The sequence below is a fragment of the Patella vulgata genome, chromosome 9, assembly GCF_932274485.2.
Source record: "Patella vulgata chromosome 9, xgPatVulg1.2, whole genome shotgun sequence".
Taxonomy (NCBI): domain Eukaryota; kingdom Metazoa; phylum Mollusca; class Gastropoda; family Patellidae; genus Patella; species Patella vulgata.
The window spans coordinates 37,452,068-37,478,706 of record NC_065887.2 but is presented as its reverse complement, the minus strand read 5'-3'; the positions used below and the strand labels follow the sequence as shown (position 1 = coordinate 37,478,706).

General features: G+C 33.0%; 1 protein-coding gene across 3 annotated transcripts in view; it reads left to right on the top strand.

Moving 5' to 3' along the window:
• Positions 1-26,437, top strand: part of LOC126807869 (mitogen-activated protein kinase kinase kinase 2) — a 43,465-nt gene extending 17,028 nt beyond the window's left edge. Inside the window, exons 3-16 of one of the 3 annotated variants that reach the window (XM_050532730.1) lie at positions 409-518; positions 922-968; positions 10,627-10,732; positions 11,294-11,431; positions 12,485-12,613; positions 14,382-14,458; positions 14,889-14,959; positions 15,184-15,252; positions 16,054-16,284; positions 16,773-16,921; positions 17,358-17,483; positions 17,882-18,011; positions 18,228-18,402; positions 18,977-26,437. In XM_050532730.1, the coding sequence (XP_050388687.1) occupies positions 409-518; positions 922-968; positions 10,627-10,732; positions 11,294-11,431; positions 12,485-12,613; positions 14,382-14,458; positions 14,889-14,959; positions 15,184-15,252; positions 16,054-16,284; positions 16,773-16,921; positions 17,358-17,483; positions 17,882-18,011; positions 18,228-18,402; positions 18,977-19,211 (1,793 nt within the window). In that variant the 3' untranslated portion in view covers positions 19,212-26,437. Of the gene's footprint in view, positions 1-408; positions 519-921; positions 969-1,684; positions 1,867-10,626; positions 10,733-11,293; positions 11,432-12,484; positions 12,614-14,381; positions 14,459-14,885; positions 14,960-15,183; positions 15,253-16,053; positions 16,285-16,772; positions 16,922-17,357; positions 17,484-17,881; positions 18,012-18,227; positions 18,403-18,976 lie in introns of those variants that run through there. The other 2 variants (XM_050532729.1, XM_050532731.2) reach the window with 2 other exon arrangements.
• The last annotated feature ends 202 nt before the right edge of the window (positions 26,438-26,639 follow it).

The window sequence follows — 26,639 nt, the reverse complement described above, 5'->3', positions numbered from 1 at the left end:
TGTCTTCATTAGCCAACTCGGTGCAGAACAGTAGGATATTAAATATAAATGTCCATCAAACAAAGAAGTCTGCTGACCCCCGATCTGACACTTTGAAAAATCTTGTGGACCATGAAGTGGATAAAGTCATTGCCCAATTGTTGTTGTGGCTTATTTTTATGACAGTTTAAATTGTCTTAGTTATCTATGTCACAGTTGTTGTTTATTTTTATTACATGTATTGTTGTTTATCTGTATATATGAAGGTTATATTGCCTATTTGTTATTGCCAGGTATGACAACTGATGTCTCTTATTTGTATGTTGTTGCTCACATCCAGAGATGTTATTGCTTACAATGTAAGGACAGCTATATTTTTGTTATAAATGATACACTGTTATTTAAATAAAATGTGTTTTATTATTACAGAAAGCCAACCTCCTATGGTAGAGGTATTGGCATCAATTGAAAGTGGTTTAGAAAGAGGATTAAGAGTTGGTAATAAACAAGTAAAACGAGCTGCCTATTCTAATTTACAGGTAAGTCAAATCTTATGTACATCTGCATTATTACATACATATGAGCCGTTTTTGCCAGTCAATGACCTGCTTGTATTAAAAATGTCTGACTGTAAATTAAATCTATCTGTCAACGAGCATGTCATCGAATCTAAATAATTACCTTTTTTTTCTTTTCTTTTTTTTACCTTACACTGAAATGTTGAATATTCAAAGCCCTTTAAAGTCTTTTTGTTAGAACATTCCCCAAGATTTAAGTAATAAAAGAAATAAATTTATGGTTATGGAAGGAAGACCCTTCTAGAATATTTAGATTTTCAGATAAATGTTGTAAATCAAAACATTTTAAAAATTTCCTGGGAGGAAAATTTTTAAAATTATATGTTTTTTTATGATAATATAATGTCTTGTTTTTTTTTTGTAGCGGCGGAATGAATTAAAAGTTAAAATAGATTTTAATGGAGAAAGAAGGTGAGTTGATGAATATGATTTAGAAATAGAAGATTAAAAGTCAGATTTATAATTAATTCGTTTTACTCTAAAATGAAAAAAAAAAAATTCTTTAAACAAGAATATAAATTTGAGCTAGAAGGGACACATTTTCCTGACTCATGACTGATTTTAAAATACGTAGTCAAATTGGAAATTTCTTTTATTCTGTAAATGAATATTTCCTTGGTACTACTAGAATGTCTTCACAGTGGATAAATAGTTTATATCTTGTACATCTTCCACTATGAAATTCAACCATTTTTTGGCATATTGAAGCATACACCTAAAGTTGACAAAACAAGAATAATTGATAATAATTAATTACTTGTCCCTGTGGTTGCTATGGCTATTCTGTCAATCAGACTGGTCAAATTCCCTGTCTTTCAGAGAGTACAGTTATTATAACATATTCTGAATTAAAATTAAATGCCAGTTATGTTTCATTTGTTTGTACTACATATAAAGTTAACATGTTTTAAGTTGATTTTCGTAGCACATGTCCTTTACTGGTCGGTTGTCAAATTGTTTGAATTATACACTCATACAGGATTACATTTTATTTTTGTGAATAAATCGAATTTTAAAAACTAAGTGATTTGATTTGGTTTAGAATATGATTGATTACATGTACAAACTCTGATAATATTCATAGATGTAGGTTACATTACAATGTACATGTTGTGTAAAAACAATAAAGAAAAATTGACATAATTTTGACAAATTTCTAAAGAGGAAATGGGGAATTAAAATTATTGAGGGTGGGGGAGTGAAAATTCATGTACAGGTATCAAAAGTTAGAATCAAAGATGGCTAATTTTTCTGTAGAAGATATCAAATTGGAAGAAATGCTGTTTCATTATTCAGGAAAAGTTGAATGGTATATCAAGTTATATTTGTTTAACAGTAAATTTAAAACTGCTTGTCCTTGTTTGATATTTAATTGTAATTCAATTCTAGTCGGTTTCTATATACAGACACTGACATTACCAGTATAGTTGGTTATAGTGGGAATTAAACCAAAATAACCAGATACTTGACAAGAACTTGTCACATTTACACCATCAACAACAAATCTAGTAATATATCTGTTTTTTACCTGTCGGTCTGCTGTTTGATTGTAGTCTGCTACAGTTTTCTATCCAGATCAGCACTCTTTATTTATATAAGGAAATATTTTAAATTACTGGATGTTAAAAGATTAATGTATTGTAGCTTCATTTAAAAAATGTTTTGTGCACCATAATTTGCATGTTTATGTAACCAAAGGGGATCTACCAGTTAGGCCCTACTTAATTATGAGGACAAATACTTTGTGATGGCCTTTTCCCTAGAACAGTTATAATATATTACTTGTGTACAGAGTTGATAAAATAGAGAGAATTTTCTTTGATTGCCACAATAAACATTCTATTTGATTTTAATGAGTAAAAACAAAAACAGAGTGAAGTAGATGATATATAGCCTTTGACAGGGACATAAAATCATCAAAGATATAATTTTAACTAGAAGTCGGATGGAGTACTGACCTGTTTCGGTACATCAGGTCACGTCAGATCACACCTTGTCACGTCAACCATCAAGTTACACCATGAATTATTGTGTATAGTAACATCCAATACCTATTAAAGAGGAAAAAACCCTGTCATTTTGTATAAAACTAGATGCTGTACTTCAAGACCAAACTTTTTGATATATTTAGTAGACATCAGGCTCATCATATATACAAAGGTCAAGGGTCATTGAAAGGTTAGGTCATCAGATAGGTCAAAGGTCGAACAAAATTCAAAATGAAACTGAAAGTAAACAAAATCAAAATTAAAAAATTGGCTCCCCAAGAATTGTTGCCTTTTGGAGTAGGTTCAAAACAAAAAAAGTTTTTGAAAATTGGAATCAAAATGGCGACTGAATATTGATTTGAAGTTTTTTTGTAAAATCAATATGGCGGCCAAACGGTTGAAAATGTTAGGGAACAAGGTCTCTGAAAATGAAAGATAACATCTGGGGCTAACACCACCACTTACATTTTTGGTCTATTTTTAAAATGGGGAGAACTATTCATGTTCGGGAAAAATCGGAAGGCCTCGGTAATTTCCGGAAGTTTACGGAATCTGTTACAAAATGTTTTAATATGCCATTTTGAAAGCATCAATGTGTTCCTTATTCCTGCCAAGTTTCAACTTGATACCTCAATTACTAACGGAGATACGCCACCTTGAATGTCGAAAAAATGCTGAGGAAAACTTTCACAAATCTTTAATGCTAAAACTAATCGAACAAACTTCCAAATTTCGAAAAACAGCCAATCAGAGCCTCTTTTGGATTCATCCAAAGAGAAGAAAAATGAAAACCCAACGGAGATCCGTTGCAAAATAACCATTTTATAGGCAATCTGATATTATTTTCTGTCCCATCCGTAAAACACTTCCTGTTCATCAAAAATGACCCAATTTATATATAGCAAATAGATCCACGGAGGCCAAAAACACCTACGTTGGCAGAATTTTGGCACCATGTACAGTTTTAGCTGCAAACTCTGACTAAATTCCACAAAAAAAACAGAAACAATACATGTTTCGACCGAAGGTCTGAAAAGCGTAAAAATTTGGTTGTCCTCATTTTGAAAACGGTGTAATCCTCTGTAACCAAGTTGTATAACTTCCGTGTGAAATTATCTCACTTTTTTTTAGCAACTTGTTTATTGCCTATTATTTATGGATTCGAGGTAGTTTTGTGGTCAGGACACTGTAATAATGTTCCATATTCAGATCCCAGCGTCGCTTGAGAAGAATCATCACAAGCTTTCAAGCTTAGTTCTCACTTGTCAAGCATGAAGGCTTCGGGATGACCAAAAAGTTTGTTCTGTCGGTCGGATTGGATTAAAACAGTGGTCCTATGTAAAAATTGGAAGTGCATGTAAAGGAACTGATGGCAGTTGGAATTCAAAATATACATGTAGTTAGGTGGAAACATCACTATCCTGGCAGAATTCCCCCGTCCCTTGTTAGTTTCAAAATGACTGTATTATTGTTAACAAGATGTTAAACACTATTCTATTCCGTTCTATTTAGTATACACTAATGCATAGAATTAGAAAATAAAATAAAAAGCAACAAAAGTACTGTGTAAATAAAATTAATGACAGAAACTAATCATGTAATTTGCTGATATTTGATGTTTACTCAATTTTTCATTCAATTTTTAATTTCTTAGAAAAATTTGAGAAAGTAATTGCATAAATTGTTGAGGAATTACGTATAAGTATTCAAGACATATTGTTTATTTATCATGTAACAACACACTGTTTACTATCTATGTATCACTAGATCTGGGTCACCATGTTCATTTTAAACTACGCTTTATTTTTTCTTTTTAGCACATTTGATAACTGGAAGCATGCTAGCTAATAATAACATACTTATTGTAACTGAACACATATATATCCTAGTAAGCTAGTCAAGAGTGTATTTACAACTGGCAATATATATTGTATTTACTCTCAGGTCAGAGATCGAGAGAGTGGAATTGAATTTCTAGTCTTTATTAACAAACAGATATTTGATTTGTCTCTATAGCAACTATTTGGATCGTTCTTATTATTTATGACATGATGCGAATTATTTTTCTGTTCTTGAGAATCAATTTATAACATATACACACGTAGCTACATAAATTGATAAAATTCTATTTCAAATTTTGTAAAATTAAATTATAAAGCAGGAAAAATTAATCAGCTCAAATGTTTATGTTTAGGTGTGGCCAGGTGTGCGTTGTATCAAGGTTTGTCATTGAGTCAACTTGCATGGTTTCAATTCCCCAGTTGTACGTGACAAGGAGTAGGGTTGCCTGTCCAACCTCGTGGGTTTCACCGGGTCCTCCGATTTCCTTCCACTGCTAGAGACCCCTACGCGCAAGTGAATTATTGAAATAAAATTGAACCTTATGTTAGTCCCGAAATGACCTAGATTGTGGACTGGACCATAAAACCTCCCTCCCTCTCTCTCTCTCTCTCTCTCTCTCTTGATAAAAAAAATTCAAGCGAGCAGTTAAGTTGACTAGTTTTATATTTATAATGACTGTTGCTGAAAAAAGGTCATATTAATCTTGTTGAGTTTCTATATTTAGATAAGAAAAAGAAATAAGTATTATATATTTACTGTAGACTCTATTATCATGTCCTTGTTATTATTGACTGAACAGTTTGCACCAGTCTCTGGATAATAATTATAAAAATGTCATTCTTTGGGACAAGTAGACAACCAATCTACTTAGTTTATGTCAATAAAAAAAAACGTCTTTGTGGTCGACAAAAGACACCTGACATCACTAAATATCATGTGACCAGCCATATTAACTTATTTGATTGAGCAGGTGTGTGTAAGAGAGGGGTGGGGTGGGGGCTAGTGATGGGTATCAAAGATGGTGGGTGAGCATAAAGAAAGGAAGTGGCCATTAGGTTAATTACGGATGTAAAGCAAAAATTTCTGTTTTAAAATCTGGAGGGAGTGGGGGGTGGGGGTCTTGGAAGGAAAGTGCAAAGCAATGAGATAATGATTGAGTGGAAACCCTGGATATGGATGGAGAAAGGGGAGATATGTAGAAAAAGAGAGAAGCCAATTATATCTTTTATGAAGGAGAGGGCTCACTTTAGAAGTTTATTTTATTGGATACAGCTATTTCAGTTTGCAGAATTTTAAACTGATAAATAATGATATATTGGTAAAATATGATTCCTGAAACTACTCTAATATACTTAGTTTGTTATTAAGAAAGATGTGACCTTTATTTGTTTTATCTGGAGCTGTAGGAGTCAGGATGGCTACCTCTAACTACACAGATTAACTTATGTCAATAAATATGCGATAACTTTATCAATATTTTGAGTGATTTAAAGAATATCGTGACTGTAGTATTAGGGGCAGGCGTATGTAATTAACCTGTGACCTTCAACCTGGTCACTTATTTTTGTCATATTTTAATTTGATGAAATTAGATATTTCTCCTACATACTTCTTGAACAGAGTACAAAACATACCATTAGTAGTAGGAAAATAAAACTAGAAGGTCAAATTTGTATAAAACATATAAAAACATACCATTAGTAGGAAAATAAAAGTAGAATCCAAAGATCAGATTTGTATAAAACTGAATAAAACATAAAAGCTTTTTGTATTTTACTGGTAGATTTAAGAGGCATTATCACTATCATGAAAATAAACCTACTAAATTTTGTATTTATAACATAATATTCAAAATATCAAAATAACCCAAGATTCAAGTATATTCTTATTTTAAAATGTCAATTGGAACTCTATACAGATTCATTTAAAGTTGAGAGTGATTCTTAAACCAAAATTGCTATCTACATCTACCGTATTTGTATTCACGAAAATCAAGCTATATTAGAATAGCGGCAATACTATATTCCGGAAAACACAGGAAAACAACCGGAAAACACCATTTTATACTGAATACCGGAAAACATCGGAAAAACACTAAATACCGGTTGTTTTCCGGTATATAGTATAGCCCTTAGAATAAAATCAAATTCGCTAGGATTTTTATTAATTGTGATAATGTACCTGACTAAGTGACGTAATAGGACAGTATAGATTAATAAAAATTGCCACAAACACTCCTTTCAACTGTTACAGAAAAAATTGATGACGTAAAACAGACACACACTTTTCAAGTTGACTTATTTCAAGTTATTTGATGTTGAAAATATGACATTTTCTATTTGAAAAAAAAAAATATTTTATAGCTATGAATGATCATAAGCCATGGTGATCAAGTTTCAATCTGGTGTGGTCATCTTGCATGAAAAAATACTCATCATAGTATAAAGCTGGTATAACCGCTTTGATTTTAGTTATGTTGTTCTGGCTCACTAACCAGGAGATCCTGGGATTTGATCCTGGTGTTGGCCGAGAAACTTCTACGGGATTTTTCAGGTCCTTTGTACACATTGGCTTTCATGTCACTAAAAGAACCAGTAACTCTGATTGGGGCTCTGGCAACAAACTGTGCCAAGCTGTTTGGGTGGGATGAAAATTAAGGTCCCGTTTGCATGTAATAGATCACCCAGACAGTTGAAATTTGTCCTCCATTTCATCTACCGAACTGAGAGTTTAATTGAATCAGAATAACACATTAAATCAACCCAATTGAATAATTTGATTTTACCTAATTCTTGACAGTGTTGATTCTTTAAAGCTCCATGCTGGAATAAAGGTTAATAGAGTTTTATACCAAACTACTATTATTAAAAATCACTTTTTTTTTTAAAAACTATTCGACATGATCAATCCTGAATGAAGTTTGGCTTTTTTAAAAGTTCACATATAAAGTTTACATATGTTGGATATATAATAAAATTAAAGGATGTAGGACTCTATTCTTTGAAACCTTGAAATAGACAAAATGGGGTCTAAAAAGCACATTTTAATGTAATTGTATGTACATGTATAAAGTGATTTATTTTAGTTTTTTAAAAAAATTATTTTAATTTCTAATTAATTATGTTCGGTGAAATATGTGAACAGTCCATTCAACACGTTTTTTTGTTTTTTTTTGTTTTTGAAGCAACCATTATTGATTACCATAAAATACTATACACGACTTGTGTACTGATTATAATTATTTTATATATAATGCTTATTGTGTATTAAATATTGGATATTAGGATCCCCTATTTTTACAACATATTGATTGAAATGGACCAATATTGCATTCTAATTTGTGTTTTTGATCTCCTTTAAAGTTTAATTACAGTAAGAATAATTCTTGAATTTTGAAATATGTCAAAAATCTGACTTGTTTAATTTTGTTGAAGTGTACAATTACAAATGTATTTTATTTCAATATCTACAGCAAGACGTGTCTGAGTATTACCGATTTTATCTTGTTTATGATGGTTGTTACAGTATATAGCCAGGGGAATGAAGTTATGACCGAGTTGTGGGTGATGACCTAGTTTTAACATAACAAAATATAGCTACTGTCTGTCTGTATACTATAAACACTTACTCTAGTATACATACTGTCTATGTATAGCTTCTCTCTAAAATACATACATATCAAATATAAACTTACTATTTAAAAAAGGTATTGAATAGGTATACACTGCTTTTAATGGCAGTTGTCACTGCTATTGGTACATCGTTCATTCACATTTTCTTGTACATACTTTGTCAAGTCCCCAGATATGCACTACATTTTGTCAAAACTTCAGACACTTGTGTTGTATTCATGACTCACTGAGTATGATGCAGGCTCCAAAACCTGGAGGTCCTTGATTCTATCCCTCAGTTGACCGAGAAAGTTCTTTGAGATCATCCTTTTCAGTGGTGCAGTACGTAGGTCCTTATATATATTATACTATTCAAAAAAAGTAGGGGATATTTGATTTTTAAGTGTTATTAAAGTCACCTAATGAAACTGACGAAGAAACAAATGACAAAATGAAATGAAGTTCACATTCATCGATTTATTCCAAATAATCGTTAGACTAAGTAAGGCACAGACTGACCATTATAAGGGTAAAATGATACCCGGGGTCAAACAGCAAAGTTACCACAGCATCACAACCAAGTCAGTAACGGGTAAATCCTCCTCTGTTTGCCAAACAAGCATTGATCCGACGTGGCATACTCCTAATGAGACGTCTAAGGTCATTTTGGTCCAGATTGTCCCATTCCTGTTGCAACGCAGCAGCAAGTTCTTGGACATTGGCAGGACGTTGTTGACGTTGACGTAACCTCTGTCCAAGCATTTCCCAGACATGCTCGATGGGGGAGAGGTCGGGACTCAGTGCTGGCCAAGGTAATGTGGTGATGTTCTGTTGTTGGAGGTAACCTGTAACGATCCTGGCCCTGTGACATCTTGCGTTGTCATCCTGGAAGATGAAACGGCGGCCATGACGTCGTGCGAACGGCACAACATGGACTGCCAAGATGTTGTCCCGGTAGTACTGGCTTGTAACACGCCCTGCAACAACATGTAAAGCCGTTCTTCCAGCAACAGTGATGCCTCCCCACACCATAACAGAACCACCCCCAAATCGATCATGTCTGATGACGTTAACGTCTTGGAAGCGCTCGTTTCGACGACGCCACACCTTCCTACGTCTGTTCAAAAAATCAACAGTGAACCCTGACTCATCTGAAAACATCACATTGCTCCAGCGTCGATTATCCCAGTGTTGACGATCCCTACACCAACGACGTCTTGCCTGAATGTGATGATCTCTCAAACAAGGGATCACGCGAGGACGTCGGGCGCGAAGGTGACCCCTATGCAGTCGATTCCGAATCGTCTGGCCACTCACTCTCACACCAGTGTCTGTTTGAAGACGAGCGCTGATCTGATTTGCTGTGATGACACGATTTCTCAAGGCCAAGGTACGGATAAATCGATCCTGGGCTTGAGTTGTCGCCCTTGGTCGACCTGAGCGTGGTCTGTCCTGTACAGATTGTGTATCACGGTATCTGGACCATAGCCTGCTTATGACAGACTGAGAAACATTCATCGTCCGCGCCACAACCGCCTGTGTTGTGCCGATCTGTAGCATGCCAAGGGCACGTAACCTTTCATTTTGGGTAAGCCGACGCATATCAAAATTTGTTTTCTGGTCACTAAAACAATTAAACTGATGTTTCCACCCTGGAATTCAATGCCACAATGACTGTAACATTCAAAGTCAGAGTCGTGCAAATCTTGGGTTGGACCCCCATGATGATCCCAAGCATCACCTGCATTCCATGCGGTAGCTATTGGTGCGTTTGGGCGTCACATGTAACTGGAAATGTTTCTTCTGTTAGGTTCTATAGTGACTTTTTTCGTAGTCATTTGCATATTTTAGTATTATGCCCCCAAAATCAAATATCCCCTACTTTTTTTGAATAGTATATCTTAGCCGAATGCATCATGGTCCACAATCATGCCTGTCTTCCTTAGAGGGGGGGGGGGTGTTGGATAGCCTAATGGTTAGCACGTGCACACTGTATCGTAAGATCTATCATTGAGTCAACTGGCGTTGTTTCGATTCTCGGTTGTACGTGACAAGGAGTAGGGTCGCCTGTCCAACCTCATGTGTTTTCTCCGGGTCCTCCAGTTTCCTCCCACTGCTAAAGATACCTACGCGCAAGTGAATTATTGAAATAAAATTGAACCATGTGTTAGTCCCGAAATGACCTAGTTTGTGTCGAGTGGACATTAAACCCCATTTCTCTCTCTCTCTTCATTAGCCTGGTCAGTGCAAAAAAAAAGTAAACTGTTAAAAACCCATCAGTTTTCTGTCCTTACTAGTTCCAGTATAAAATCATACTTTATCCATCAGATACCAACATTCTATTGTGGTTGTTTATTTCACTTCATAGCTGGTGTCTTCTACATCTGTCATGCACGAGTCAAGACATGAGATAGCTGCTGTGCATATAATTTCTTGGTGTCACTAACAAATGAACTCTGTTGAAGCCTAAATGATCAAGGGTCAAATTTAAATGTTATACAGACATTTGCAGGAACATCATAGTCCATTACTGTACAAATACAGCTCAAAGAGTTTGTAGTATTCACACCAAAATTCAGTTTTCAGTCACAAATTCTCATTTTTACTGATTATTTTTTCTACTTTTAGAGCGATTTCTATAAGTCGTCCAGCAGACTTTGATGAACTGCGGAGAAAAATAAAAGACATGTACCAAATTGACCTCAATATTTTTTATACCCAAAGTAATGGAGAGGTGAGTAAGAGATTTTAATCTTTAATAGAAGTTTTCGAAAATGCCCCTTATTAAAAAAAAAAAGAAAAAAGCTTTAATATTTTGTTTTTGAGTTTGTCATCCCACTCTGTTTGCATGATGACTTGGATCTGGATTTGAATAACTGGGAAGAAATTATTGTTTGTTGAATAACAGTTTCTGTTTGTGAAATGAATATCTGATCAGTTTCTCTCACTTAACTCATCAGAATGTTATTGTTAATATAAAGAGTAGGTCAGTAACATTTCACTTGCCTCAAGTATAGTATATAAACTGCACAGGCATGCTAAAACTATATATTTTACATCCATAGTATGAATTAAAGATTCTTAAAATGCAACATGAAAGAGTATACAATAAAACCCTTTTTCCTCACTGTTTAGACGGTGAGCATTTACGAAGGCGAGCTCAACAGGCTTCATTAATCTTGATTGATATGAACAAAAGAAACTGTATTGTTTGTACTCATACAATACAGAATGAAAGCAGGTCAATCATCACTCAGTGACATTTCTTTTAATATGGTTCTCTCTGTCTTTTCAGATTTATGTACCTTTAACTTGCCAAAAGGATGTAGAGAGTGCTGTACAACTGGTTGATCAGAATGAAAATACTAGTAGTCTTCGTCTTTATTTAACACAACCAGCCATTACAGAAAATTCTTCATCTCGTTCTGTTGCAGTAAGTGTCATTATGTTTTAAATAGTCTAAAGGTTGACAAAAGTTTTTGATTATTATCAGATTATCACCATGTGTGAAGAGAGATTCTGTTTATTGTCTTGTATTTCTTTTAAATAGAACTTGACTCAAATGAACCGAGAACAAATTTGGAATATTACCCTAGTTCATCCTACATTTAACAACTAATTATTTTACATTAAATAATTAGTATGGCTATTATTTTTGACGTACATCGACACAGTTTTACTCCTGTCACTTACAATTTAAAAGTTCAATTTTATTGCTTTATTAAAAATTGACATGAATTTAATTATCAATCTGATTAGAAACACGGATCCTATTTCGTTTTGTTTTTTTTATAGTTCAAAATTTCGTTTTACTTGTTTTTACTGCGCTAAGATCTGGAAGAGTTTTATATATAACACTGCGTTCTGATTGATGTGAGGGATTAGCCAATAAAACGGTCTGTTACTGTGATTTCTAGGCGTGCTGTGCACAGAACTATGCGAAATCCACAAGAAACGTCCTCACTCGTATGAACCCTGATGCGACCTCCACTACAACCAGCCAGATCTTCATGTAGTAGAGGCCATCGAAAGTATATAAAAAATGAAACGAAATATAGATCTGTATTTTAATCAGATTGTTTAATGATATTCAAATACGGAAAGAACTTGGATCTCAAATTAGATGTTATATTAATGAACAACTAGCATGAGTCTGTAGTTATATTGTAGTGTTTGAAGTGGTTTTGTGTTTTGTGTAGTGGAAGTGATTGAGGAAGTACAAGAATGAATCATGTGACCTTTAAACGAACATATTCTGACTTAAATACATACATACTCGTCATCCTCATTTGTTTTTAGCTAGGTTGATATGAAAGTTTTGTAGTGTCTGTCTTTTAGTTTTATTTAAACAAAAAATGGGGTTTGGAGATGGCTAAGTGTTCAAATTATTTAGGATGTTTGTAAGATACTTTTATTAGATTTTGAAATTGTTTTATGAAATCTTTTGGTTTATGTACATAAACATATATGTCATTTTATTTTTTAGACGCGTCATTCACCCAGTCCGCCTCCTGGTTACATCCCGACACACGATAAACATTTCCATAGTAGTCCTTTTAATTCCCCTACTATAGGGGAAGGGGGACAATTTATACCGGAACCTTACCTAGAAGGGGTAAGTACATTTCTATAATTTATTAAACTTATGAAAGATTTTTGTGACTTATTAATAACATATTATGAAGGATTTTCATGACTTGATGGTAGTGATAATCATTAAAGACTTTAACCCTATTCAGCTGATAATAATAAGAGACTAGATATAACTTCAACTGTTTGAATAAAATTAGTAGAAATAAATTAAAACGGGAAGTCACATAATTTGATGATCTAATTGTCTAGCATGTTTGAACCATGTTTGACTTTGAATGATCCCGCAAAGGAAGTCAGAAGTAAAATTTTCATTACTCAACTTTGACTAATATGAAGAAGTAGTAGTAGATTGTCAACGGTTTGTTTCCTATGTTCTATCCTGATACAAGATGATATCTATATATATATTCCTCCAACCGTCTCAGCCAAATCTCACATGGTTTAGAAGGGGTGGCACAGTGATCGTCCCATATATAACATTGGTAGCACACGAAAGATCTAGCCAGTTGGAAATGGAAATTAGGGCATAATTTTCTCATAGCACACAGCAGATTTACCCTTCTTCATCAGCACACAGTTACTGCAGAGAAATAAAATTATGTTAAATAAGGGAAGCCACGGTGGCTAAGTGGGTAAGACGGTGGCTCGCTAGACTGGAAGTCGCGTGTTCGATCCCTGCATTGGCTGGGAAAGTTCGTCAGGATTTTCCAACGTGGTTTCTATTTGTCAGTGGTGCAGGATGGAGCGCCTGCTTTCTAGTTGTTCGGATGGGAAGGAAAACCGAGGTCACATGTATGCATTGGCGTGCACGTAAAAGATCCCTTGGCAGTTCAAATTTGATATAAGAGTAGGCCATAGTGCTGTTTCCCGGACCAAATTTACCTCATAGCACACTGTATGGCGTATGCCCGTCTTCATTAGCCCAGTTGGAGCAGAACAGTAGGACGTTAAACCCCATTTCATTTCATTTCATTTTAGACTAACATAACCAAATTGTTTGTACAGTATTAGAAAGCAAGTGATCAGATTGATTCAGAGACAGCAACAGTTTACATCAGTGTCTATGATATCTTTTCGGGTGATCTGAATCTGATGGCCATGGAGTCAAAATAACATCCAACTGTGATGCAATTCACTGTCCCACACACACACTGTCTAGAAGAAGAGAAAAGAAAACTTCAATAACAATTGTACTATCTATATAGGATTATTTCTTATTATGCACGATGAACATAATACAGCCTTTCTTCATTTCATTAATTTTTTGGGGATCATATCAAATAAACCATTCACACAATCTTTGTGAACCTTTGCACCCATTGTCACGTTTCTCACGAACCAACGAATCTGATTTATTTAAGTATTAAGAATTAGATTATCTCTGTGGCCATCAAATAATAACATGAAGTAAATGACGTTCCATATCCTGATGTTTCTATGAGCAAATAAATGTTACTATTTGTGAACCTTTGCACCCATTGTCACGTTTCTCACGAACCAACGAATCTGATTTATTTAAGTATTAAGAATTATGTTATCTCTGTGGCCATCAAATAAGTAAATGACGTTCCATATCCTGATGTTTCTATGAGCAAATAAATGTTACTATTTGATGGCCACAGAGATAACAACAGAGAGCAGATTTCAAATTCCTTATTCCTTATTACGGTATTTTGATATATCAGATTCATCAGTTTGTGAGAAACATGATAGCATGTGATCTCAACCTAATTTAGTAGTTGCTCCTTTTTATACGCCCATATTGAAATGTGGTGTTATTTATATTTTAGAATCTCCAGCGTCCACCAAGTCATAATGGTTCAGTAAATAGTTTATCTTCCATCGATAGTAGTTATATCAGCGGACAGTGAGTTTATTTTCTAGTTAAAATGAAACAAAGTCAGAGTTAAAAGGCAGAGCAAGTCCGATCATTCTCATCTATTTCAAAAGTCATTATTTAATGTAAAGGCTGTTGTCATTTTGTAATATGTGAAAACTGGACTGGCTAAGCTAGGTTGTAAAAAAAACCCAGATAGCACAAGTAATATGTGTAAAGAGATAAAGATTTCAGTGTGTAATCAATAGCAACTTGAAATGTTGATAACTTATGTTATTATTATTAAGAATGTATAATAGCACCTTTTCCACAAGGATTGCTCAAAAGTTGTTGCTAATAAAAGTATGTTTGATTGTGTATTGATCCTATGTTCTATATTTTAATCTTTATTCTTGGATGTTGGGGCTTTCAGGTTTCATTGTATGTCAAATAAATGAAATAATGTCTGTATTTATAGCAGTAATGAAACATATCCATTGAGAAGACGTGATTCACGGAGAAGTGTTTTATCAGATAGTGCCAAAGATGAAGGTAAGTCATCAGTAATCTGTGAACAGTAAAACTAAAGATGGGACAATTCGATAGATCTAAAGATTTTCATGCAAAACTTTCTTCAGGGGTTGATCCTAACTTTGTGTTTGTCTTTGGGGTTTACTGATTTTCTACCTGCAACACTTAAACGTATTCAGCATCTGTGAACAGATGTAAAGACAGCATATGTGTTCAAATTCTGAAATGAAAATATTCTTTTACAGCAGGAAAAAAACCTTTTGGAACGTTTCCACGTGGAATGGAATCTATTGCTCATACATCATCTGTGGAGGGTAAATATTCTTTTATTTTTGTATGTATCTAGTAGCATAGTGTGTCAGATGCTGGTTCACTAATAAGGAGGTCCTGGGTTTAATCTTGGAGTCAAGATTTTCCAGACTTGTTTCCCCTTGTAAGTTGTGTAAGAACATAATGAACTACTTTCATGTCGGTACTAGCTGATTAAAGGAACCACTTTCATGTCGGTACAACACACGATTTCTAAAAGAAAAAACACTACACAGTTTATATGGAAAACAATCAAGTATTCTCTAATCATTTTCAAATACTTGATGAAACGTCGTGTTATATGTGTATAATTAGTATAAACCATTGATTGTTTTCCATATAAATTGTGTTGTGTTTTTTAATGTGCTCAATCGCTAAATGCCACTCAAGGATAATATTCGACACGATTTGTAGTTATGACTAGGATGATATTGTGAGAACTCTCTAATAATATTGTAAGAACTGTATGTAATAATATTGTGAGAACTGTATAATAATATTGTGAGAATTGTATAATAATATTGTGAGAATTGTATAATAATATTGTGAGCACTAATCAACTATGTTATATCATGAGTTTTATTATAAGCAACTAAATGCACCTGAATATCAAATTTCGTGCAAATCTGCTATTAGTATAACTGCTGGCCTAATTCAAGCATTTGATCTGGGTTTTTCAATTTTCCTGTACACAAATGACTTATTGTTAGTCCCAAAATGACATACCTGTAATGTAGAGTGGAGGTCAAAACATAATTTCTTCCTCTGTGCTTAATTTGATATGTTGTCTCTTTTTTTTTGTTCAGGTCGTCAGACTTTCCCCCGCTCAACTTTCCGTCGTCCCGATTCTGACACAACGTCTTTGTCCTCTCTGATGTCGCGTGGTAGCGAGGGTACCCTTAGTAACTGTAGCAGCAGTAGTAGTGGATTATACACAGATCCTGATATGGATTCTCCTGGCGGACATCTCAAGAAGCGGAACAGTGATATCGAGAGTCCGACTATGTATAGCTTGTCTGGTCCACACTTCTCTAAATGTAAGTCATCACATGCATATTTATATTTATCAAGAAAACTAAAGAGGTTTCCGTCATTACTTGTTTAAACTAAATATGATCATTATTTTTTAAAATCTTTGAAAACATTTTTTCTGTTATAGAGATACTTAAAATTGTTGATATTTCATTTGGATGAAATTTTTGACTAAAGGGAGATAATTATGTAAAGAATAATAAAATGAAAATGCAAGTAAATTAAATAATCCATGTGTCACCCGACATTGTCCAGCTCAAGTTCAGGTTTTTTAGCTCACCATTGATCAGGAGTATGTCATCCTGTCATGAACATATCTTTTCGATAGTTTAATGATGTCTGTATATTGCATGATTAATGAAATGGTAAAGATGTCATGTACAAGTATAAATTGAGAAATTAATCTGGGTTAATCCCCCCCCCCCCCCAATGTTTTTGAGTTTTGATCACAATTTAATAAAAGTAATGTGGTTGTGTATTGGTATATTTTCAGCTCCGCGTACACCAAGTAATTGGAAGAAAGGTCAGTTATTAGGTATGGGTGCGTTTGGTGAGGTATATAAATGTTATGACATGGATACAGGTCATGAATACGCTGTTAAAATGGTTCAACTCGGTAATCTTAATGCTGAAACCTCCAAGGTAAGAAACTAGACTAGATAAACTTTAAATCCAGCAAGTGAACTTTATTGACAAAGTGACATCATTTTATGGTTTGGTTGACTGTCATTGAGTCAAGTGTTGTGGGTTAGATCCCAAGCTTTTACATCACAATGAGTAAACTTGGGTTTCCTCTTGGTTCTACAGTTTACTTCAAAACAAAGGTAACCATATGTTGTTGAGTTGAATGATCTGCCTTTGTACTGAATTACATATTCAGCTTGTGTTCTGATGATTCCGACTCGCCAAGGCCAAAACTTATGGTGTGACATACGAGCAGCTAAAAAGTCCTGATTTCTCGACTCGCTCCTTAGTATTTCACACATATTCATAGAAAATAAAAATTGTTTGTCTCAAATAACCAGTCTTTTGATAATGTTAATTAGTCTTTTTATCAAATTTTTATATTATTTTACAGGAAGTACGAGCCTTAGAGAATGAATTACATCTGCTGAAGAATTTTCAAGATGAGAGAATAGTTCAATATTATGGATGTCAGAATGAAGATAAAGTATTATCAATATTTATAGAATATATGCCTGGGGTGAGTTCTTTATGGATTATTATCCAGCACCCAATAAAGTTAGGCAGGGATATTGAAATGGGAGTCGTCCGTCTGGCTGTTCCAGTTTTGTTTCCGAAGCATATCACAAAAAATTCTCATATTTTTATTTTGTCGCCTTAGTCTGCTTATTGAATTTTGAACAGTAAGAAGAAAGCATTGGCCTTCGGACATTTCCACAGCCAAATAATTTAGCTCCAATATAAGAAGAGACCTGGACACAACGTGTAGCCATATTTGATTTTGGATTGCTCTACTCACGATCTGTATGTAACACTTTGATGCAGAGTGGTTTAACCTTGACCAGAATGTAAAGTTTCATTTCATTTTAGTATAAATAAAACTAAAACATTTAGATTGATTTGATTTTGTATTTGCAGGGTTCAGTAAAAGATTTAATCAATGAAATTGGTAGTATTCAGGAACCAATTGTTAAAAAGTATTCGAGACAGATGTTACTAGGTTTATCGTATCTTCATAAAAACGTCATTGTACATCGCGATATTAAAGGTTAGTGGTATACTGTTAATCAGAGTTATCCCATTGAGATGTAATACTTCGTGACAGTGGGTGTAAAGTTACCTAGAAATTTAACTTGAATGCTATTGCCGAAATATTTTTGATTTAAGTCTGCAAATCAAATGCAAACATGTAAAGAAATGGCTTATTTACCTTGTGTTAATGTATCAGATTTAAATATTGAGCCAAAACTATTCTCTGTTTCAGCTGCTAATGTTTTAAGAGATACTCAAGGCAATATAAAACTGGGAGATTTTGGTGCCTCTAAACGACTTCAGACAATTCGTAGTGCTACTGGCTTAAAGACAGCTGTAGGAACACCACACTGGATGGCACCTGAAGTCATCAATGGTGAAGGTTATGGTCGTAAAGCTGATATCTGGTAAAACAATTTAATACACTTTTAAAATTACAGAGTTGCCACAGTGGCTCAGTGAGTATGGCCTTGGCTCACTAGGTCCCGGGTTTGATGCCGGCTGTTGGCTGAGAAAGATCTCACGATTTTCCAGCCTGGTTTCCCCTTGTTAGTGGTCCAAAAAAAAGTTGTTTGGATGAGATGTGTACTTGTTGTTGTGCACGCAAAAGAAACCTTTACAGGCATATGCTCGTCTTCACTTACCCAATTGGTGAAAAAAAAAGAGATGTTTGTCATTACAGAATATTTTGTATTTTGAAAAACTGGATGATTTGTACTTAAAATAATATTGTTGATTTGAGCTACTTCATTAACATGATTGGAAAGATACAAATAATAACTATGAATGAAAATTAGAATTACGAGTTTGCTCATTACTATTGCTTCGGGGATGTATTATTACTACAGATATCTTGTCAGAAATTGACAAAATGTCTGTCATCTACTTCCTGTAAGAATAAACAGAGCCAGCTGTGATATTGTAAGTATTGTCCTAATAAACATTTCTGTTTTTGACATATCTATTTTATGTTTGTTTCAGGAGTGTTGGCTGTACGATTGTTGAGATGTTTTCTTCTAAACCTCCGTTCCATGAATATGAACCTTTTGCTGCAATGTTTCAAATAGCAACATGTAAACATCCAAAATACGAACTACCAAAAAATGTGACCAGTTTGGCCAAGGAATTTTTAGCACATGCATTTCAAAGAACTCAAGCTGATCGTCCGTCTGCCGATGATCTGCTAAAACATAGATTTGTACACGACGGAACATAGTGATTATGATATTGTGCATAGAAATGCCAAGACTTTTTGCAAAATCAATGGAAAATCCAAAAAACCTTGAAACAAACATAATGTTTAAATGTAAACATGAGTTTTATATGCAGACATTCTCTGTACAATACACATGTGTAATCTGACTGTTTGTGTTGGAGAGTAGTGTTTTTCGTCTATTATAATAGGAGATACACCAAGTTCAGTGTCAAGATTGTGTCAGTATCCAGAGAAGGGAGACGACTCTAGTTAAAGCTTTGTGGAATTCAAGTACAGCTTGAGACGGAACGAATTCAGGAGTTAGAGTCAGTGAAGAAGGATAGTTTATCGTTAAAGTGTTATCTGTGTTATGATTGATCAAACATAGCGTGCTTAACAAATGGCAACCAATAGGAATTCTTCTTGAATACTTGTTTTCTAACTTGTTCGCAGAAAGGATTAAGCAGATTCTCGGATAACATAAAAACAATGAATTACATTTGAACACAAGATCAAATGAGCTGAGAGTGTGCCAAAGCTTTCCCGTGTTGTTTTATTCTTATTTTTTTTGCTGTGAAGGAAATCAAAAGGCTGGATGAACAGACATCTCATTTGTTTTAATTTAAAACTAATAATAGTGCTGAATATTGTTATGAATTTTTTTTCTGTTTTTGTTTTTATATTTACTGGATGAATTATAACCATGCTATTGTGATTATATATATTATAAAGTTAACTTGCTGAAAAAGTGCTAGAGACAGTTTTAAATACTGAAAATAGTATAGACAATGAATATTTGTAAATATATATAATTCTTTTTATCATGCACGCCTTTATCACACCCTCCTCCTACACACCCTTACTGCATAGTACCAGTATATAAAATTGTCTGCGGATGTTAAATAAAGCTATTTCACACATTATAAAGTAAAAAAAATATCTGGGTGCATAATCATTTTAAAATTAGACCATTATTATATGTCTGCGATATCACTTCGGTGGAAGCGGATGTTAAATAAAGCTATTTCACACATTATAAAGTAAAAAAAAAAATCTGGGTGCATAATCATTTTAAAATTAGACCATTATTATGTGGTCATTTAAATAGATTATAAAGTGTTAACAATAACATCATTAAAACCACTGATCATTATTGACATTTTTTGGACAAAACCTCATTTATCATGGCTTAATCCCCACTATAATGTACTCCGATTAATCATATAACAACTATAATGTACTCCGATTGATCATATAACAACTATAATGTACTCCAATTGATCATATAACAACTATAATGTACTTAGATTGATCATATAACAACATCTGATTAAGAAAACAAAACCAACAGATTAAACCCAACACTTAATAGTTCTTGCTGGCTTCTTTATAATGTCTACAAAATTGTGTGAAATTTTCAATTTATCATGTATTTGTAAATGGTGAACTGGTATTGGTTTTTTAGAGATTCAGCTGAAGCCATATTGTAGTTTACAAGGTATAAGTATATATGCATTTTATGGGTCAAACTGAACGAGAATTCTCAAATGAGTGGAATACACAACAGATATTTACCTCAGTTTTAATTTTTCTATGTGTAATTTACGATAGAACTACTTCTTGAACTTAAACCCTAGTATTGGACCAATCTGATTGAAACACAGATCCTATTTCGTTTCATTTTATATAATTCAAAATTGTCTTTACTACACTATGATCTGGAAGAATTGTTATATTACCGGCGTTCTGGTTGAGTGAGGGATTAGCCAATGAAACGGTCTGTTAGTACGGCGAGTTCTTGGCCAATGCATGGAATGGTGGGTAAACCACTAGAAACTTCAACGCTGATTAATTGATCAAAAGCCACTCGTATGACCTCTGACTTGACCTTCCACCGCAACCGGTCAGATCTTCATGTAATGGGTGGCCATCGAAAGTATAAAAAAACGAAACGAAATATAGATGTGTATTTTAATCAGATTGGTATTGGACAGATAGTGGAAAGAAGGATTTGATCTCTCCTTCAATGGAAAGGTAGTATTAAGTTTGAGAAGAAGATACTGGTAATAGTTAGCTAGGCAATGTTACAGGAATGATTAATATTGTAGGTAAAATGATGTATTCTTTGAGGCCAGTTTTAATACAGCATAATAATGAAATATTTACATTGTATACATATAGATGAATACTAGATCAAACAGTTACTTTTTAAAAGGACACAATAGACTTCAGGGACATTCAAATTCTCGTATAAACCTAACATTTTACCCTGTTTTGAAATGTTTGTACTGTTTAATGTCAAATTTATATTTTGCTACTATAGAATTTTAAATATTTATGCATAATTTGAGTTGCGTATTTACCACCAATACAAATGATACATTTCCTGATGCAATAGAAAATAAATAATGTTTTCCTTCATAGTAGATTGGTAATGCAATGTAAATGGGCGATATTTTCAAACGTCCATTAAAACAATAAAATAATCAACAGTAATTGACAATAATAGATTAGGATGATAATATCATGGTCTCGTTCGTGTTATGATTTGTTTAAATTACAACAAGCCACCAAATGTAGTTTAATTATGCAAGGAAATTTATATATTTAAAAGTATTTGAAAATAAAAACATGTTTTTGTTTTAATCAAGAACCATTTGTGGATGATATTGAAATATTGGGGTACACATTATAACTGACTATAATAATGTAGTCCGTCCATTTTCTCTTTAGTTTATAATTATGTGATCATAGGTCTATGCAAATATACGGTGAAACCTAGCATAAATGATGACTTGATTATTCTATTGAATATCACTACTGTTGCCTTAGATATAAATTAGACTTCAAGAATTCTTTAGAATACATGTATCTTATAAATAATAAGATTTCATTGAAATGAATAATACCCAATTTTTCATTCTGAAAAAAAAAAAAAATTTTTGAATTATCCCGTTGGTCTCTTTATAGTCTCTGGCCGTCAATTGCAATTTTGGGGGGAATCCAGGCTAATATGTTCTCAGATTGATTATTTAACATTTAATTAATAAAAAAAAACCCTACAAAATCAAGATATTAATGGTAGATAACCTCCCGGCTTGTATTTAGTCTGGTTAAAAAGAGACCTGTCCAAAGATTTTAGAGAAGATTACAGGGGGTGCTGACTTTTCATTCACCATATCTTCTTCAGACGATATTGAATGTTGACAAATTTTTAATTCATTATTTCTTTGTGAAAACTGAATGGATTTGAATCATTTTTTGGGATTCTAACTTCTTGACAATATTGTAGTTTGCAATTACGTTCAGATACTTTTAAGTTTCTTTTATAACAAATCCTGCCAACAACATTTATATGCATGTAGGCCTGTATATATATATGAGAAACTATTGTATAATGTTATCCTTCCTAAATGTCACATCATTGAAAATAATTTGAGTAAATTAACAAATAACAAATTTATAGTTTATTAGAGAGATAATAGGATATCTATTTTGGTGATTTTATTGTTTTGTTAATGAGAGTTATGTATTATTTAAGATATGGTGTATACGGATATAATCATGGTTTCACGTGGGCCCAGTTATTACATGTTCCTTGGTAAAAATACAGCTTTCATTGCCTTAATTAAATTAGAGATAAATCGATATTTGATGAACTGTCAAGTTGTATCATGTGATATGAAGTGTTAAATTATTTTGATATAGGCTGGTATTGCAACACAAAAGATATAGTTGCTTTGTTTTATCCATATTTTTGGGGCATTAATACAACAGTTATAGCTCCATTCTTACTAAGGGTATGTAAGTAGTGGACCATGGGAGAGACCTAAAATCCTTAAATAAATCAATGGTACTTCAACATCACATATTCTATGAGAAATTCTTGACTGTTTAGTTTAATGAACATACTTGTAATTGGACCTGAAGGTAAAAACCCTATAGCATAATATGATATACATATATTTATGTTTCATGTTTATACAGTTTTTTCGGTTTATTTACTCAACTTTCTATTTTATTTGTCATGAAATTTAACCAGTCCTGAAATAGTAATATTAATACAATGGAAAAATTGTCTGGCTAACCCAGACTACTCTGCAATTCCTCACTCTATTCTACACTTGTTTCCTTTGTCATGTTTGGAGTGTTGGTGTAAAATTCATTGGTAAAAAGAGAGTTAATGAATATTCATCTGATTGATAGCTACATGTAGTAATAGAATGTGATGGTATATTAAGTACTGAATTAAATCATGCATCTCTGTAGACAGAAGAAACCTAGTTGCCTTGTATATAGTTTATTATTGTATATACACCGTAAGCTTATTGTCTTTTATTTTCTATTAAAAGTTTTTTTGTATATAGTATAACGTTTAAACTGTAACATAGTGTTTTATATAATATATATATTATATTACAGATATATTTACTTATATTATTGCTGCATAATGAGCCTTATTCACAGAAAAATCATGGTCTTAGATTCCTCCAGAATTTATTCACAGTAAAATTATAACCTTGATTCTTCCAGAATTTATTGACAGAAAAATCAGTCTAGATTTCTCCAGAATTAATTCACAGAGAATCATAGTCTTGATTCCTCCAGAATTCATTCACAGAAAATCGTAGTCTTGATTCCTCCAGAATTCATTCACAGAAAAGTCATAGCCTCCAGTACAAATGGTCCCTGCTTCCACTACTGTGAATATTATTTGTATAGATGGCATGAAATGTCCAGTTCCACCAATTAAAAGTGCATTTCGCATACTTCATGAAAGGCAAAGACCTGTTTTCATTGGCCCAGTTAGTGCAGAAAAGTAGGATGTTAAACCCATTTTTTCTCCCCACCAGTCATACGAAAATAGCTAGTGCACACTGTTTTGTTCGGACCAATATTTGTTGTAGTTGAAGCAGAGACTTTTCGGCTGGAGAAATAGAAAAATCACATAAAACAATCCAAATATTATTATATGACTTATTTATTATTGTGATATCCACTAAAGACTGCAGATAATAATTAATTTTATAATGGTAAAAAAAAAAAAATGGTGACAATTGTTTAACACCACATTGTATCAAGTATAGGCTTCATTAAGCAACATGTAAGGAAATTTTTGTGTTCAGCCCAAATAATGCTAGATCAATTGAATGACAACCTTATGCTAATAATAGAAGCTTATTTTTCCAAATTATACATATTTATTTTATTGTTATATTATTTATGTGTCATAGATTTCAGTGGGTTTTTTCTTTTTTGTGAATAAGGCTCCAGTGGCCTTAATCAAGACAATTTTAATTGAAATAATTTAAGAATGCTATCTTTCATTGGATGTTTACTAACATCTTAGAAATTATTTTAGCTCTCAGCCAATGAAAAGGCTGCATTCTTAAAATATTTTAGTTTAAATTTTCATGACTAAGGCTCCATTGATAATAATGACAATTTTACCGGTTCAATATAAGGCTGTGCCTTTTCCTTTATTGTATAACTTTTATGTTAGTTATGTGATTATAGGGTCAAAAAGTCAAGTGTAAAGTTGACCTCTTTATTATGAATAAATTATGTTCTTATTAAAAGGTCTTATCATAATATTATGAGGATCTTTTGTCTCTTTTTGAGTATGTAATATTTTAACACTGTCTATTTTTCTGGGGTTTTTTTTTTCTTTAAATGCACCAATTATAGCTATTTAGGTCAAACCAATTTATTTTTCAGTTTTTCGGGATTTTGACAAAATTTATAGTCTCGCGTTTTGTTTTTCTTTAAAATTTCAAACATAAAATTCTGGAGCTAACAGCTTTGGAGAAGAGAAACTAAGTAGGCATATCTGTTTGTTGTTTTTTTCCATAAATTTCTCAAAGAAACAAAATATAGTGTTTTAATAGGTGCACTTGAAGAACTAAAATACAAATTGTTTTGTTTTTTTAACAGACATCCATGACAAATAAAAGAATGAAATTAGACGATATATCTGTAATTAATGCAACACAGTTATTATAAACAAAACAGGATATCCTTTTGATTAAAGACCATGTAAAACATGTTGAATTTTAATTTTAAAGAGATATTATCACTCTTAAGGAAATATTGAAAATTCGAATTAGTGAAATATTGAGAATGAAGTTATTTATATTGAGCATTTGCAAGACTCTTTAAAAATGCAAAGAAAATTTTAAGTTAAAACGGCTGTATCTCTGTGATTGATTGACACTAAATGTTAATAATACTTCACAATTAATTCAACCAAGGAAATTAAGATTTCATTTTCTGAAGGGATCTTTTTAGAAATATTCACCTAGACCCCCCTAGACATGACTAGAGTAGAATAAATAGCAAGGTTTACCTGTGCATGCAATTTCTACAGAAAATTAGTGAAAAGCAGACCATTTTGGCTTACAAATATACAATTGCTTATCCTAGCCTGTCTTCTATCTCAATCAACTAGACACTCATAACCAGTCATGGGGTTTAAAATACAACAAATTTAAAGAGTGATCCCAAACAGAAAATAAGTCCTGTTAGAGAATTTTCACTTATGATTCTCAAACTAGCTTTTACCTGTCTTCATTTGTTCAATATTAGCGGTTCAAAAACCAACATTTCGGTCCCTTTATTTTCTGATTGTTTACTCCACTTCATCTTTGTCTAAAGACATTTCAATACAGGGTGTACTCGACAACAGATCAGTAACATAAAAATATCTGTGATACAGATGCAAAGGTCAAGGGTACTTTTATGCTGTCTTTAACAGGCTCATATCCACTTGTCTTAAACATGTTGATGGGGTGACCAATCAAATAAACGGAATGAATTCCCCTGATTTTAATGTTTCTAGACATGCTTAGACCCTTCTTCCACAAATCTTCAGTAAAAAACACCATTTGTTTTCAGTTTTAATCCATTATGCTACAATTTATGAGATATTTTGTCTCGTTTTTTTGTCTTGTATAGAGTTTAGTACAGCACTCAAAAACTCGACTTCTTGTGCTTAGATCTTTTTTATTGCACAATAATTAGAATTTAATATTAATTGAACGGATGCATAATGTAAATCAGCATTTGAATAGATTGTATATTTATTAATTATCGAAGCTAATTAAGTAATTAATATAAATAGAATACCACCAGTTCTTATTTAACTTTCTTTATATAATATATATATATATATATCATACCTCATTTCTTTATAAATCATTTTTATCAAAGTCAGAATCAAATTGGAAATAAACATTGAAGATACCAAATTCATCATCTTGTTTTCTTTTGGACCAGGAATTTGTCCCGAAGCGCTATTCATCTTCCTATTCTTGAGGGCGACACTCTTTGAAACAAGCCTAAAGCTCAGCCAATTCATGTACGATCAACATGATACTTGGCATGTTTGTTCCTTGAACAATTGTGCAGTGATTGGTAGACTAACATTTTTGATATGGCATTACAATTCCA